Genomic DNA, 17,234 nt, shown 5'->3' on the forward strand with positions numbered 1-17,234 from the left:
AAAACAAAAACAGCCGAGGTGCATTTCCCTACTGTTGAACATAAGTGATGCAGGCATTAGTAAGGCTCCTTTACAAACAGAAAATTGAGGGGAAGGGGGCCTGACATGATGCTTAATTGGTTCATCCTCCACCAGCCAGTGTCAGCATCCCATATAGGTGCCAGTTCATGTCGTGTCTGCTCCACTTCCTATCCAGCTCCCTGCTTACGGCCTAGAAAAGCAATGGAAGATGGACCAAAGCCTTGGGGCCCTGAACTTGAATGGGAAATCTAGAGAAAGCTCCTGGCTTCAGATGGGCTCAGCTCTGGCTGCTGTGATGATTTAGGGAGTGAACTGGCAGATCTTTCTGTCTCTCCTCTCTGTAAATTGGCTTTTCTAATAAAAACAAATAAATCTTAAGAGAATGGAAACATTGGACTTCTGAAAGGCTCACCAGCAATTCATTTCATGTAGGAAACTAGAAAAATACAGCACCAAGTCAGTTCATGACTTGGAAGGGCAGGGTATCAGCACACTAGGAGATTTGACTTTAAAAACTCACAAGATGTATCATACCTGAAAAAAGCCCAATGAGGAGCATCAATAACCAACCAGAAAAGGCATCACTGACACTGTGAATTAAGGCCCAGGTCGATTCCTTGCTTTTATTGGTAATCTAGAGGAAAATGAGAAAACATTGGTATATTCTATCTATAGACTTCCTTTTGTTACTTCAAAACAGGTCAGTAAAATAATACAAAAACAATTACGTGGGAGTAGAGACCAATCAAGACTTACCTTCTCCTAAAATGTTTTGAGGAGTTATTTTCTCCCAGACTTCTGAAACTTATTAAACCCCACCTTCAGGTACAATCTTGTCTACATGGGCCTGTGTCAGGGAGTTCCCCCTTCAAAGCTGTTCATTTCTAGCATCAATTGGGGATCCCTTTGTATTCTGGACATCAGATACTCCAAGGATGGTCTTGCACGACACACAGTTTAAATCTTTGCCAAAGGACAAACAAACTTGGCTTTATGTGAATGACAATGTAATTGGAGGCTTACTACATTGGCCTATAGTTTGGGTCAGACATATTTGATCCTACACACTCCTAATTATATATTAATTGCAGATACTGATGAAATCAATGACACATCTTTCATTTTCAGAAACATACCTGTTGGTAACAGCTGAGGCCACCTAAGATGGCACCCAAAGTTTTATGATTCAGATCCTGGCCTGGCCAATTTAACACTTCATTGCCCATACTTTTTAAACTAGCATTCCAATGACTTCATCACTGGTGCTTTTCACTTCTCTATTTCTTATCCTTGAAACAGTGACTTAAATACCACATTTTCATGTTTTGCAATAACACAAATAATCATGAATTATTATAAAAATTTCAAAAGTAGTTTAAAAATTTTGACCTGGGGAAATTTCAGTGCTAAAATGAATGGGGCTATAATTTCCCCTGTGGCATCAAATCTTTTCTGATAAAGAACAATTAATGCTCGAAAAGACTCCTTGGAACATGCAATAAGTACTCTTTAATTGGTTTTGAATTGCTATTAATTGGCATCATTTGTCTCAGATGCAATCTGATGGGAAATGCGCCTTGTCCCACCACAGGTGACCTTCACAATTTAGACAGTAGTCTCAATATGCAACTGATGACAAACTAAACCCTAGATTATGGATCAACGTTCTAATGTCACTAAGATTCTAATTCCAAAGCCTTCACAATGAAACAATACAGCACAAAGAGTATATGCATGAGTTTCCTAATGGCAAAAAATCTTAACAGAAAACATAGCACTTTTTCTAGAAATCACCTGTTTAAGTTGTGATAATTCCATAGATTTACTATAAGTTCAACAAGAAGGAATTTCTCCAAACCTGTACCTGGAACAACCTGGCTCTTGAGTGCAGGTGGTCATGAGAAAAGCAGCCAGGAACTGGCAAAGGCTTACACATGAAAGGCATTCCCCACCTGACTGCTCTGAAGATTGGCTTGGCTCTGTGAAAGGGAAACCATGACCTCCAGGAGGAAGGAGAATAAGGTCAGCTTGCTAATCAAATTTTAAGCTCAGGTGCTTGGGCCCCTGCCACCCATGTGAGAAGCTGGATGGAGTTCCGGGTTCTGGCTTTGGCCTGGCCCAGTTCCAGCGATTGTGACCATTTGAGGAGGGATATATGGATAAAAGATCTCCCTCTCTCTGTGTGTGCCTCTCCTCTCTTTTTAACCCTGCTTTTCAAATAAACAAATCTTTTGATTGCTTATTTTTAAAAAGAACTGTTGAAAAAATTATAGTTGGAGCCAGTGCAGTAGAATACAAGGCTAACACTGTTTTTAGTACCAGCATTCCCTATGGGCACTGGTTCATGTCCCAGCTGCTCCACTTCCAGGCCATCTCCCTAGTAAAGGTCTGGGAAATCAAAAGAGGGTTGATCAAGGCCTTGGGTCCCCATGCCCACATGGGAAACCTAGAAGAAGCTCCTGGCTCTAGACCAGGTCAGCCATGGCTGTTGTGACCATTTGGGGAGTGAACCAGTTGGTGGAAGATCTCTCTCTCTCTCCCCCCTTTTCTCTATAACTCATAATATTCAAGTAAAAAAATAATAAATCTTTGAAAAAATTAAATAAAATATAGAAAATTATATTGTAGGGTCTACTACACGGAGTGGAAAGCTCATCTTCTACCTATAGTGAAAGCATCCCATAAGAGACTGGTTCAAATCTCAGCTGCTCCACTTCTGATCCAGCTCCCTGCTAATGAACTGAGAAAGCAGGGAAAGATGGCCCAAGACATTGGACCCTCACACCTAAGCGGGAGACTTGGAAGAATCTCCTGGCTCCCAGCTTTGGACCAGGCCAGCTCTGGTCATTGCAGCTATTAGAGAAGTGAACCAGTAGGTAGAAGAGTCTCTGTGTCTCTCCCTCCCTCTGTAACTCTAACTTTCAAATAAAATAAATAAATTGTTAAAAATTGTATTTTAGGGCCCAGTGGTGTGGCCTAGTGGCTGAAGTCCTCACCTTGAAAGCACCAGGATCCCATATGGGCGCCGGTTCTAATCCCGGCTTCTCCACTTCCCATCCAGCTCCCTGCTTGTGGCCTGGGAAAGCAGTCGAGGACGGCCCAAAGCCTTGGGACCCTGTACCCGTGTGGGAGACCTGGAAGAAGTTCGTGGATCCTGGCTTCGGATCGGCGTAGCATCGGCTGTTGCGCTCACATGGGGAGTGAATCATCGGACAAAAGATCTTCCTCTCTGTCTCTCCTCCTCTCTGTATATGTGACTTTCCAATAAATAAATAAATCTTTTTAAAATTATATTTTAAGTTTGGACTCTAAGTAGAAATAGTAAAAGAATGAACAAATCTCTGGGGCTAGGGGTGGTACCCAGTTTTTAAAAAAATAGCTTCTGTGCGCAGTCCTTACACAAACAGTAAGTTGGGACTCCCTAATTTATTTATTTGAAAATACTTTTTATTTATTTACTTATTTATTTGAGAGAGAGGGAGAGATACATTTGGTAGTTTACTTCTCAAGCCCTAACAACACCTGGGTCAAAGCCAAGAGCCAGGGACTCACTCAGGTCTCCAACATGGATGGGTAGAGTCTCAACTACTTCAGCCATCACCTGCTACCTCCCAGGATCTGTATTAACCGGAAGCTGCGGTCAAGAGCCAGGGACAGGAACCAAAGCTACATACTTGGTTGTCCTTATTGGTGGCTTAGTAACAGCTAAAACAGTTGCCTACCCTAATAATTCCCTAACTTAAACAATAGAAAGTAACACACAAAAGGCAAATGTTCTTCAACAAATTCATGTCCTTAACTTAAATTTGATTGGTCTTGGCAAAATAGAATGCATTACTATATTTGCTTATATAGTTGTATGAGAACCATAATCTCAGGGGGTCTGTCCTGTATGCTCCTGTAAACACTAGGACACTCAGACTTTCATGTTTTATTCCTTTAAAAGGAGTTCACTTACTTTTCTTAGTTTTAAAAATCCACATTCAAGGGGAAAATCATAAAGGCAAACATGAAAGGGGAAGAAGACATTTGTTACCCTCCTCCAAGCCTGTTTTCATATCTGCACAGGCAAGTCTATTGATTTAAGGACTGTAAGGATCATTTTTCAACTATTTCATATAGGAGATAAGTCATCACTAAAGATAAAATTTTTCAAAAAATAGTATTTAAAAATCCTATGTAGGATGCTTCTAAAAACAAACAAAAAACCCTTACATTGCCTACAGAAACCATATGTAGCCACATCCAGGGCTGGAGAAAAGAAAGAATACGTGTCTTCAACTTCTTCCATTAGTGTTTCCTAGTACTTACTTGTGTACCATACTTTGTCTTACCTCTCGGTGCCTATCCCGGTCTCGAGACTTCTCTCTCACCCAGTCAATTGTATTGAAATCATCATAGGTCCCTACTCCAGGGATTGGCTCCTCCAAGAAGTCCATGATCCTATTTGAAGAACCTACTCCTCCACCATTGTATGACTTGTCCTCTGTGGTGAACAGGAAATAGGCATTAGATATTGCAAAATACTCTGGACCCGCTGAACGTGTTTAACATCTCCTTTCTGAGCTTCAACAGAAGAGTTCTTAAACTATTAGGCGACCCAATCAGGGTGTGATGACAAAGAAATATAGTCACTTTATGTGAACATGCATCGCATTCAGAATTTTCTGTGGTCGAGCAGCTAGAGGCAGTGTGAATGGAAAGGGACAGATAAGAGTGACAACAGAATGAAATGACAGAAGCTGATGTGCAATGAGAAGGGATTTATGAAACAGAAGACAGGAAGGAGCTTGGGCCAGCTTTGGTATTTCAGTTTATGGAAGAGAGACAAAATGGTTCAAGGTCTTTACAGATAGATCACATCACGAATCATTTTATATTTATAAGGCAGTGATTCAATCCTATGAAGTGATTTTTGCCCGAAAGGACTCCAAAGACAGCAAGTTGGCCTCCTGAAGAGTTAAGCTGGCTGGAATGTACACATTCCTCTTCAGTAGGTATCAGACTTTGAGCCCTGACGTACAGGGCTTGTAGAGACTCTTTCCATGAGTGCCTGAACAGATGAAAACCTGAGTAGACAGTTAAAAATCAGTGCATGGCTAAGGGATGAACCGTCCCTTCCTGACCCTTCACCTGAATATATCCATTTGCCTATCCAGAAGAGTTGCTAGTCTCGCCTTAGCTTTGTTAACACTTGCATTACAATTACATAGGCGTATGTGCTTTATCTTCCTCTCAAGACTGAAAACTCTCTGCTGGTAGCCCTGTATCTGATTCATCATTGTCTTGTTGTCCACAGTGTCTTGTACATATCTAAGGCTCAGCAAATATCAGCAAAATACCTGGCAGGGGAAGTTTTAAAACTTAGCACTTGCATTCGCACAAGGTTACACACTCGCTTGGAGTATTTTGCAATATCATCTAAGGGAATGTTGTGCCATTTACACACAAAATGCAAAACAGCAGTGGGGAATTTATGCATATGCACAACTGGGGAAAAATACAGAATAATGTCATCATTCAATTTCCCCTGGCCAAGGCTCACATTCCCAGCCCCAACCTTGGCAGGGACAAGGATTCAGCCATATGGTTTGGTAATGAACCCCTCTGTTGAGAAGGCCCCAATGGTCTGCACCCGACTGTCTTTCCCCCGTCTATCCAAATCTCCATCTTTCCTATAAACTCCAGACAACTTGAGTACTCTCGTGGGGTAAATGTGAGTGAACACCCAAACTGTACCTGGCTTCCCAACAGTTAAGTCTTCAGCACACCGTTTACAAGCAAGGTACACATTTGAAAAGAAAAGCTCAGCAGAGTACAAACCATCCAGAGGGTGGGGGAGGGGTGGGGAGGTAGAGTGGAGGAAGCCAATAAGTTAATCTTAAAACCCCAAGCCAAAGTCCCTTCCCTATCTTCACTGGTACCTGGCTGTAAAATGGATGGCTGCTGAATCACCAGCCCAGCATTTCCTATCATGTCAGTGTCATGCTGATAAAGATGAAAGCTTTGTGTGTCGTCTGGGAGCTTGGGGGGGGGGGGCGGGGGGAAGCCAACTAGAAAATAAGCAAAGGAAAAGAATAAAGTATGTGGGGGTGGGGGCGGGGGTGAGTATACGGGGGACAGGAAACGAAGCTGTTTCAATTCCCAGGTCAAAAACTGATGGGTGAACACAGGGCACTAAAGCAATGTACTTTTTAGGGCAGGTTAATGCTTCAGTGGAATTTGCTTGGGTTTAAGAGTTCTCCTTTCAGAAGCAGGGTGGGGGAGGGAGAGATTTTGTGAAAGTGATTTTAAAACGCATCTGCTAGCCAGCCATGTCACCCTATCTATCAACTGAGGCTCCCAGTTTTGAAGACTCTGAAACGCAAAATGAAGAGCTGCAACAGCTTCCTAGCAGGAAAGAAAGAATCCTATTACATCACTAAGTAACATGAGCACTGCATCCTCCTCCTTTGTAGTGGGTCTGCTTCAGCAGCGCGGCCGCTGGCAAAGGGCAGGCAAGGGTTAGAATCCCACAGACTGCCAAGCGACTCATCTTCAGAACCCCTTCTCCCGGAGAGGGGTGGGGGGGCATGCTTCCTCCCACGGGCTCAGGTCTGCTTACCTTCAATCACAGTTTTCTGCTTGTCTGCCTCAAGAAAGAAATCACCTTGGCGGCCCGCATTTGCTCATTTAGGCGAAGCTTTTGGCAGGAGCAGCCCCGTGCACCGGAGTGCTTTAGAAGGGCACTTGCTGCGTTCTCTGCCTTTTCACAGCAACAAACGCCACCTCAAGAAGCACCAGGGCTCCCGGCGGTCAGAGTGTGATGTCACTGTCGGCGTCACGTGACCAGACCCTTGGACCAGCCTTGGAGAAAGGCAGATTTTTAACAGAGCACCAAAGCCTTAAAGATGTAGGCTCATACAAAGCACGGCCATCGACCTGGGCAGAGTCAGGTGAGCTCAGGAAACCAAGATCCAGATAAGATTTAGCTGTCAGACCTCATCTAGCAGGAAGTCTCAGAAGGTGAGACACAAAGATCCAAAAGCTTTAGAGTTACAGGATTCCTAGGCAAAAACAGGAAGGGAGCAAACACAGAAAAGGCTTTAAAAAAATAAAACCCAAAACACTGGGTAGTCATAATCTGTATCAAAAAAAAAAAAAACAACAATAAGTTCCACAAACATAATGCCAAGCGAAAAACAGCAGATGGAAAAGGGGGCATAACACTATTACTCCATCCCTATGTGTTCAAAATCAGGCAAATCCACTGATACCATTTTATGACACAAATGTATCCTACCCAGAGCAGAGGGTGGCCAGGGTCTCCTCCCAGAGCGGTGCCTGGAAAGAATAAGTCTTGGGAAGGCTGGCCCTTGCACTGGTCCTGGGTGCTGGTCACCTGAGGGCTCACTTTTTAATGATTCTTTAAAGCACACCCACGTTTTATGTCTTCTGCTCTATGTGCACATTACAATGAAAGAAAACAATGAAAAACGAAACCACAGATGAGCTTATCATACAAGGTCAGCTCTGTAATTGCCTCTAGTCACTTTGGAAACCCAGAGTACAATCAAGAAAATGGGCTTTTTTCCTTAGGAGCAGTACTCTGTCCTGAAAGCAAGAGCGACTCAGATACTTGTTAATCCAACTGGGCTGAAGGCAGCTGTTGCAGTCCTGACAATAAATCTACTGCTATGAACCCACTGCTTTCAAGGTGTTGCTTTCCTCCAACTGGTTTCCTAAGACTATTTGTTTCAGCAGGACTTGATTAATTGTGCAGTAAAGGCCAGTCCAGTGAAAATAAATAAATAAATAAATAAATAAAACTGCTGTCTACCAACTCCCTAAGTGAATCAGCCCCTATTAAACATTAACCCAATCTCAGTGCACTCCACTAGCTGGACCCTAAATGTAGGGCTCTTGGATGTTATTACTCTCATCAACTCTAAAGGCCTGATACATCCCAAAATGTTTACACAACAAAGCCTCACAAAACGCAAGATATTGTACAAAACCTGTATGCTTTCAGCCCTGCATAATCACGGTATCTCCTGCCCCTGATGATCTAACAGAGCATTAATGAGTGGAATTAAAGCAAAGTGAAAACTGACAATATCGATGGCAATGAGTTACAATACGTGTAAGAAGCAAAAGGCATTTGTGGCCCTAGTGTGGCTGGTCTGATGGGATTCAACTTTTAGAAACAAGTTTGTATATCTTACTTGAAAGGATAACATGTTCAACCTCATAATCCTACTTCAAATTTGTGATTTATTAAATGGGATTTAAACTATGGTTATCTGAAGGATACTGCAAAAATCACTGACATTATCTAATAAGACTTACCTCATTAGGGAGTTCCGCATTTCAGCAGACTGGGTTTTTTACACCCACCTTAACAAAGACCTTCCCTCTTTTTGGGGGGTGGGTGGGGTAACTTGAAAAGTTCATCTGTTTTTTTTTTTTTTTTCTCAAAAGCTATATCAGTGCTTTGAAAGAAAGGACATTTTTATTCCACTGAAAGTTCCTTTAGTAGCTGGAGGGTTCCTAACTGTGATGCAGTCCTCATGCCAAAATGAGATGTAATTATAATTTAGATTAAGACACGAGGTACTGGGGGGTGACATATGGCATGGTGGTTAAGGTACTTGCATCCCATCTCAGAGTTCCTCAGTTTGAATCCAGCTCCACTTCTTATTCCAGCTTCCCATTATTGTACACCCTGAGAGGCAGCAGATCAAGTACCCATGATCCTGCTGAGTTCTGGACTCCTGTTTAATCATGGCTGTTGTGGGAATTTGGAGAGTGAACCAATGAATGGAAAATCTTTACCTTTCTTCTCTCTCCCTTTATCTCTTCCTCTCTCTCTACCCCTCCCTCCATCTATTTCAAATAAAAGTAATTTTTAAAATAAACTCAGAAAGGAAGCACCAGTATTCAAAGATTGACTCTATGCATTTCTTTTATTCATTTCTACCATTTGGTCCCTGCTTTATCAAATTTGTATATACTCTAGCATATGTTCATTATGCAGTTTGCCCAGCATAGGTCAGCTGATGTTATGGGAACAAAATGACAAAATACAAATTTTCCATCCATTCCATGATTTAAAATCCAACAGCAGAATTAATATTTTGGGATAAGGACAGTTACTTTCCTGGAACAGAGATCTGAGAAAAACATCTCTCAATTTCTAAAATGTCAGTGTCTCCCACAAGATTTTGAGAACTTTAAGTCCATGAAGGCCCCTGAGTGACCTTTGGCACAAACATGGACCAGGGAAATTTTAAAACATTCATTATAATATTTACAGTAACAAAATAAAACATTCTAAAATGTATGACATTTATGATAATGACACCACTACTAAAAAGGTGCTTTTAAAAGTTCATGGAAATTGGAATTAAAAGACAAGCTTAGGGCCCGGTGGCATGACCTAGCAGCTAAAGTCCTCACCTTGAACACACCGGGATCCCATATGGGCACTGGTTCTAATCCCAGCAGCTCCACTTCCCATCCAGCTCCCTGCTCGTGGCCTGGGAAAGCAGTCGAGGACGGCCCAATGCTTTGGTAGCCTGCACTTGCGTGGGAGACCTAGAAGAAGTTCCTGGTTCCCAGCTTGGGATCAGCGCAGCACTGGCCATTGTGCTCACTTGGGGAGTGAATCATCAGACAGAAGATCTTCCTCTCTGTCTCTCCTCCTCTCTGTATATCTGAGTTTGTAATAAAAATAAATAAATCTTTCTTTTTTTTAAAAAAAAAGACAAGCTTATTTATTTGCAACAATTTGGAAATACATACTTTTTTTTCTTTTGTCTCAAAGATTTTATTTCAGAAGTAGAGAGCGAGAAAGAGAGAGAGAGCTTCCATCTGCCAGTTCACTCTCCAAATGGTTGAAATGGGCAGTTGGGTCCAGGTGGAAGCCAGGAACCCAGAACTCCATGCAAGTCTCTCACATGGGTGCAGGAGCCCAAGCACTTGAGCCATCTTCCTCTGCTTTCCCAGGTATATTAGCAGGGAGGTATATCAGAAGTAGAGCAACTGGACTCAAACATGGGAGCGTCACAGGCAGTGGCTTGATCACCAGACCTCCTGATTTTTTAATATACATTTTGAATGGACTTTCTGAAGAAGCTGCACAGTTTAGGCTTCATCAATGAGAGGGACTAAATTGTACTTATTCAGCAGTGTGCCCAAATACAACTTTATGACAAATAACTTCAACTGTTGATCATATTCCACATCTAGTTGTTTTCTTATCACTTTTAAATGTACAAAGAGAAAATTATAAAGCCTGGTGACCAGGAAGATGGCATAGGTATCTACCCATTCAGAGCAAATTAGTGAGGTACAGACTCGGTAAGAAAACACAAAAGGCTTTTTAAAAACACTGCATTAAAGAATGAATCCTCTGGCCTATAAATACATTACCATGAAAGCAGATCAAAATGAAACAGTGCATCTAAATGGCATTGTGGCACTTGGGTGGACCTAGGATTTTGCTGGTACAGGAAAAAAAAAGTAAGGCTTATCTCAAGCAATATTTATGGGCATATTGAACATTACAGATAAAATAACCTAATGCTCTAACAAGAAGATGATTCATGTTGAAGTACAATTAGAACTTAACTTGAATGATAGGGGAAAAACAAAAGCCCCGAAAGGCTGATTTTCATCACCTTGAGTCCAGGAAAAACACAGAATACACCAGTGAGAAAAAGAAGTCAATACTGAAACAGCTTTCCCTGTGGGCTACACTTAGGCCTAAATACTTGACAGTGGGTCCTTAGAAACACACTGCTTGAATGAGGAGGCGTGTGAATGAATGCATTTAACCTATTTCCAACATGGAAATCACTTTCTAATTTTTTTTTTCCTAAAAATCACATGATGCTTAAAACTGGAAAACTCCTTGAAATACAGGAAAAGAAATGTCAATGTTTATTTCAACTCCATACCAATACACCCCATTAGACATTTACCTGGGGGTTGGGGGGGGGAGCAGCGCTGAACAGTAACTGATTAAGTTTGCTAGTTAAACACTGACAAAACGCACAAGGGAAAAGCCGATAGAATGAAACCTCAGGCACAGACCTTGTATGTAGAAATCTCTCAGCTGTGTAAGAGGAGTGGAGAGTTCACTTATTGCCAACAGCTTAAGGAAATAAATAAGCACTCAAAGAAATGGGACAGGGTTATCAGTATGCAGAAAGGACTTGAAAATAGTCCCTTGTAAGAGTGAATTTCAGTTTCACAGGCAAACATTGTATTTTCGCAAGGCTGGAACCACAGCTATAAAAAAATTCAACACTGCCTCATGTACATGAGCAGCTATTCTGCCTATGGACATTGAAACTTAACCTTCCTTCAGCACCAAATACCGAGAGCCTATTATATGCCACATCTCGCTCCTGTATCTGTTCTACCACCCTCCCTCCTTACGGGGCTTTGGTCCACTCTATGTCTTCCACTAAGTCATAAACTCTTTCACATTTCATTTCACCTACACATTTGAGAATACATTACAGTGGTAGCCCTAACAATTAGTCAACAGTTGTAGAACCTTTCTCTCAGGCAAATTGTGCCTCAATTTTGCTTCTATTTCGCTTTCCCACTTACCCAAACCCAATAACCCAATAACCTTCCCCCCCCCCCAAAAAAAGTTGGTGGATTAGCCCTTCCCATCTAAGCCCTGGAAACTATCCTTGGACCATTTTTATATTAATGTGTGATGTTGGTTAATTCCTGGGACACTATCTTTTGAAAGGCAGAGTTAGAGAAAAACAGAGGGAGATGAGGGGATATAGGAAAGAAAGAAAGTCAGAATCTTTTTTTCTTTTAAAGACAGAATCTTATACCCACTAGTTCACTCCCCAAATGGCTGCAATGACTAGGATTGGCCAGGCTAAAGCCAGGGACCAAGAGCTTCCTCCAGGTCTCCCAGGTGCACACAGGGGCCTGAGAACCTACTTTTCCACGTGCAGTAGCAGGGATCTTTATTAGAAGTGGAGCACCTGGGACTTGAACCAGCTCCCATATGGGATGTCAAGGCTGCACACAACAGCTTTACCTATTGACTCCTCTAATGACAATGCTGTTGGTACCCAACTATATACCATACTGGTTGTTAAATACTGAACTATCTCTATAGCTGTAGTTAGATAACTACCCTTTCCTGAGAACTTTCTGCCCCCTTACCATACCCTGTAGAGCCTCAGAGAACTCTCCCATGATCCAGCAGCTAGACCACTAGGAGGTTGCAGGACACTTTTCCAGTGCTATGTCTGACATCCAATCTAATGATTTAGTAGCTGAGATGTTTCTGGGTATTATCCCTGCCTCAATTTCCTTTAGGGATAGACTGATCTGGCTCCTATGCACAGCAGTTGAAAATGTGATGTTGGCTAAGACACAGGAAGAACAAGAAAGAAAAAAAATTCCATTCTAACTATGCTGAGAGCTAAGCAAAGGGATGGTGAGGGCTCTGGGTAAGTGAATTGCAAAAACTGCTACAAATTTATGATATATACTACTGAAACAAAGCTTGAAAGACATGAGAATATAGGAGGGCTGGGCATGGCAAAAAGAAATGGACATGGAAAGCTTAGAAACAATCAGATATATGGATTCAAACATCAACTTCTGACTCCTTGTTTCCTACTGGCTACAGCTCTCTCTCTCACTGGGTTATATGTGCTTAGAGTCTTTTTTATTCCTCGTGCTCCCAACATCTCCTCTAATCTGGGTTGCCCTGCCCCAACCCAGTTATAATGGAAACTCTCACCACCAACGGAGTCAAGGTGCTAAATACCACAGTTATTAGCATTGGGACAAAGAGCAGAACTTAGGCTTGGTATCTGCAGAGCAGGCTCCCACTGAATCACAGTGACTTAAGAGGGCTATCTGCGTGCAGAAAACAGCCCCCTGGTCAGTTACTTGCTCTTCATTCCTTCTCAAACTTACATGTTCGTGGGACTGACAAGAGAATGGGGAACACACTGGGTGGGAAGATGTTGTCTTAAAATGCACGTTACATATCACAGATTAGAAAATCGTTTAGACCATTAAGACCCTACCTAACAATTTGTAATAATAACAGCACTTCCTCAGTTCTTCTGTGCCAAGTCTACACTGGTTTCTCTTTATATATATATATCTACATAGATATATATATAAAACTTGGCAAGAAGAACTCAGCAATTATTCTTTAGTGGGAAAAAAGCTTCAAAAGGCAAAATACCAGTCAGGAGATCCTTCTTGGATTCCTGGGAAGATGTCATGGGCAGAAAAAAATGAGTTTTATAAAGAAGCACTGAATCTCATCTGGAAGCCATCCTTAAATAAATAGTGGCACTTGTATGCATCAGTGTATGTTTATTACTCACTGCAGCACTATTACTAAGTAGCAAAAACCTGGAACTAATGAAAGTGTCCAATGCTAGGTGAGCAGAGTACAAGGAAGAAAGTACACTGTTAGGTACAAAATGGAAAACAATCTCCCAGACATACTATATGGGAAAAAAATCAAGTCACAGAATCATAAGTACAACATATTTTTAAATGTGCATTTGGACAGAGAAAAAAAATGGAATGATTACATTGAATCCATTTTGGAGGTGGCCTTTAAAGTGGTAAGCTGGGTGGGGGGGACTTCTGCATCTTGTAGATATGGGTATTATTTGAATCTCTCACACTGAGCTGTGTTCATGTGTTATATATAAATGATTTTGAAATGAAAAATAATAAAAGTACAGCAGGAAGAGTAGAGACAAGTCACTGGCAACAGCAGACCCATATTCCAGAAGGCAAACCATCAGATGGTCCACAGAGAAAGTGGGGGCAGTTTCAGGTGAACTCCATGAGGAAAGCCTAAGAGGAACATGGAGTTCTCAGTTTTTAAATGAGTATGAATGAGAAGAAAGTCTTGGCGATTGGGCCTAATTATCAGATGTGAGAAAATATGCATTCTAATCCTAACTGCACAACTCAGTGTTTAGGTAGTCTTGGGCAACTTGCTTAATGTCTGCGAGTTTACAGATCAACCACCTGTAAAATGCGGGAATATGAGCCACCATGATTTTTAAATTCCCTTCTAACTTTATATTCTACCATTTTAGCAATGACTGTTTTAGTCACTCCTATACAGTAGTGAATGATTTTTGAGAGAACTTTATCTTTGAGAAATTCCAAACAGCATTTTTCTGAAATGTCTACTTCTTATCTACATTTTTTTCTTTTTTCAAATTTTTAATTAGTTTCTAACAGATTCAATGTGATTTGTGGATGCACTTCAAAGAACATGATGATATTTCCTCCCTCCCTCCCACTCTCCTTCCATCTCGCTCTATTTTAGCTTTGGGGATAACATTTTAAAGTTACATTACAGTAAAAAGACTTAATTACAAGTACAAAGCAAAAAGACGTTAGTTTAGTAAGAATACAGACAACGGCTACAAGTAATAATTGAACAGAAAAATGACCATTTCATCCACACAGAGTAAATTTTAAAGTAATCATGATCATAAAAACTGGAGCACAAAAACCATGATCTCTATAAGTGAGATTAGCATACTGGGAATTAACTGTTGTATATGGAAAGTATCTATATTCATGAGCAATAGTATTTCCATTTTCATTTTAATTTATTGTATGTAATTTCACTTTTTTCTTTCCTCTACTAGCTATGTCTTGATACTTCCAAATAGCAGAAACTTTAGCTTGTTACTGTGAAGTGAATGAATATGGGAAAAAATAATAAGGGAGACATAGGGAGGGAGGAGGGGTGGAACCCTTACAATTCTAAATCTGTATCAGGAAAAATGTGAAATCTACTCATTTTATATAAATTGAAAATAATAAAAAAATGAAAACCAAATACTATAAAAATAGCATGAAAATCACAAACAAATTTTTAAAAGCTATAGTAGTATGACATTCTAAACTACTGGTCTGACAAAGAAAATAAAGTTTCATAAAAATTTTGCAGCGATGGGCCCAGTAGCTAAATGTTTGCCTTGCATCCACTGGGATCCCATATGGGCACCAGATCATACCCAGTTGCTCCACTTTCCATCTGGCTTCCTACTTGTGGTGTGGGAAAGCAGTAGAGAATGGCCAGTGCCTTGGGGATCTTTTTTCTGTGTGGGAGACCCAGAAGAAGCTCCTCATCCAGTGAATGCAAGATCTTTTACTCTGTATCTCCTTCTCTTTGTATATCCGCCTTTCTAATAAAAATGAATGTTTAAAAATATATATTTTGCAGCAATGCACACATTTTTTTTTCTTTTTAAAGTTTAGCTTTTGCACAGTTGCTGCAGAATATCTTTCTGGTAGGATCCTAGCTTAGAAAAGAAAGGTGAGAATCAGCTAGTTCAGCCACGAATTACAAGACAACACAGGACCTCACTGGTACCCAGCATCCTGGCAGATAGTTTTCAACAGAGGGCAGTACTTTCCAGCGATGCAAAGTACTTCTGGGTACCTGGTAGCCGCAGACCCCAGAAACCCATGGCTCCTGTCCTTGCAGCACTACAACAACCCTTTTCTCTGCTACAGGTCATGAACTAGAACAAAGAGGGGTAGAAAAAAAATGGCCCACTCAAAAGTGACAGGATGCCAAAAGGCCTCAAAAATATTACATTTTCTTCAAGAAGAGCTCAAAGTGGTTTCAATCATTGCAAAGTAAATGAAGAGCTTCCAGATTCAGCTTCTCTAAGTACTTAGAAGTTGCGACTCTCATCCTTCCAACAGTAAAAGACTGGACAAACTGGAAAATCAACCACATTTCTTGGACTCAAAAAGATAACCTAGGTTGCAGAGGACACTTGCAACTCCCAATTCTAAAGACACACGCCATCAAAAGGGACACAACTGAGATTTGCTTACCTGGAACAGAAAAGCCTGGAGTCCAAAACCAGTAGAACACTCGGAAAGTTGGATGAACTGCTGAAGGCTTCGTGTGGACTAAGGAGTCTTAAGAATCTCCAGTGGTCAGCAGTCCTACTGCAGCTCCCACATTGAACCTCTACCCAGAAACCACCAAGTGCTCCCAGTGAGGATCCCAGAAAGATCTCCACCTGGTTCTGACTAAGGGCGGGGTTGAGCAGTCCTAGTGAGATAGGCCCGGCAATTTCTCCATTTAAAGGCTCTAGGGAAAAATTCTTTGGAGTCTTATCCCAATTGGGGGAAGGGCAGTCCTCCCACTCCAGCCACCTTTAGCCTAGCTGTCTCATTTGAGACCGCGGGCGAGGGGTGGGGATGGGTGAAACACACTCAACAGGAACCAGGGCTTCAAAGAAATATATTGGGGATGCTGTATTTAGGAAAGGGAGTAGAAGGCAGGAAGAACACAAAGTTGCACCACTGGAGAAAAACATCGTTCAATTCGTACCCAGAGTCAATAAAGCCCTGAGATTTAATCAGAAGATCAGACAAATAACCTCCCTATAATTTTCCCTCACACCAATAGAGCTCCAAAATCAAAAGAGAAACAAAAAAAAAAAAGAAGGGAGGGTAGAAACTAGGAATTTGAACCTCTGGCCTCTGGTTACACCAAACAGTAAACAGAGCCCAACTCCCAGCCAGTTCATGATAAAGCCTAATACAATGGATTAACTTAGAAACCAACAAGAAAAATTTCTGGAAAATCCTACAAACACCTGGAAATTAAACAATGTAGTTCCAAATAACTCACAGGTTGAGGAAATCTCAGGATAAGTTTAAAAGTATTTTGAAATAAATGAAAATAAAAATAGAACATATCAGCCTGTGGGGATGCCCGAGGTGAGTGTTTGACCTGCTAGGGTGCCCACATTTCATACTGGAGTGCCTGCTTTGAATCCCTGCTCCTCTTCCTATTGATGGATACTCTGGAAGGCAGAGTAAGTCGTTGGCTCCGTGCCACACATGTGGGAAATCTGGATAGAGTCCCTGGACCTGCCAGCATTTGGAGCATGAACCAGCAAATGGGAACTTTTTCTACCTCTCAAAATAATAATGAGAAGGAAGAAGAGGAGAAGAAAATAAAATATACACTGGTTCTATACACAGAAAATTATAGATTTTGATTCAAGAATTCAAATATCTAAATAAATGTCGTATGTTAGAAAAGAATAACAAGCAACCCATCTCCAATGCCCAAATCCCATAAGTTTCCCTGCCTATTTAATATACCTACTCTTGATTATGCAGCTACAAGCCTCACTTTCCATCATGTTTCAGAAGCCAAGACA

The 17,234-nt window shown here is 41.2% G+C and overlaps 1 protein-coding gene across 1 annotated transcript in view; it reads right to left on the bottom strand.

Moving 5' to 3' along the window:
* The window catches only part of CLCN5 (chloride voltage-gated channel 5), a 165,622-nt gene that overhangs the window by 25,695 nt on the left and 122,693 nt on the right, over positions 1–17,234 (bottom strand). The window contains exons 4-5 of the mRNA XM_040998660.1: positions 4,356–4,507; positions 556–655 (exon numbers count right to left, since the gene is read on the bottom strand). Coding sequence (XP_040854594.1) covers positions 556–655; positions 4,356–4,507 — 252 coding nt within the window. The remainder of the gene's footprint in view (positions 1–555; positions 656–4,355; positions 4,508–17,234) is intronic.

Source organism: Ochotona curzoniae, unplaced genomic scaffold, assembly GCF_017591425.1.
Source record: "Ochotona curzoniae isolate NIBS_2020 unplaced genomic scaffold, NIBS_Ocur_1.0 contig_1274, whole genome shotgun sequence".
In the NCBI taxonomy this organism is placed as follows: Eukaryota; Metazoa; Chordata; class Mammalia; order Lagomorpha; family Ochotonidae; genus Ochotona; species Ochotona curzoniae.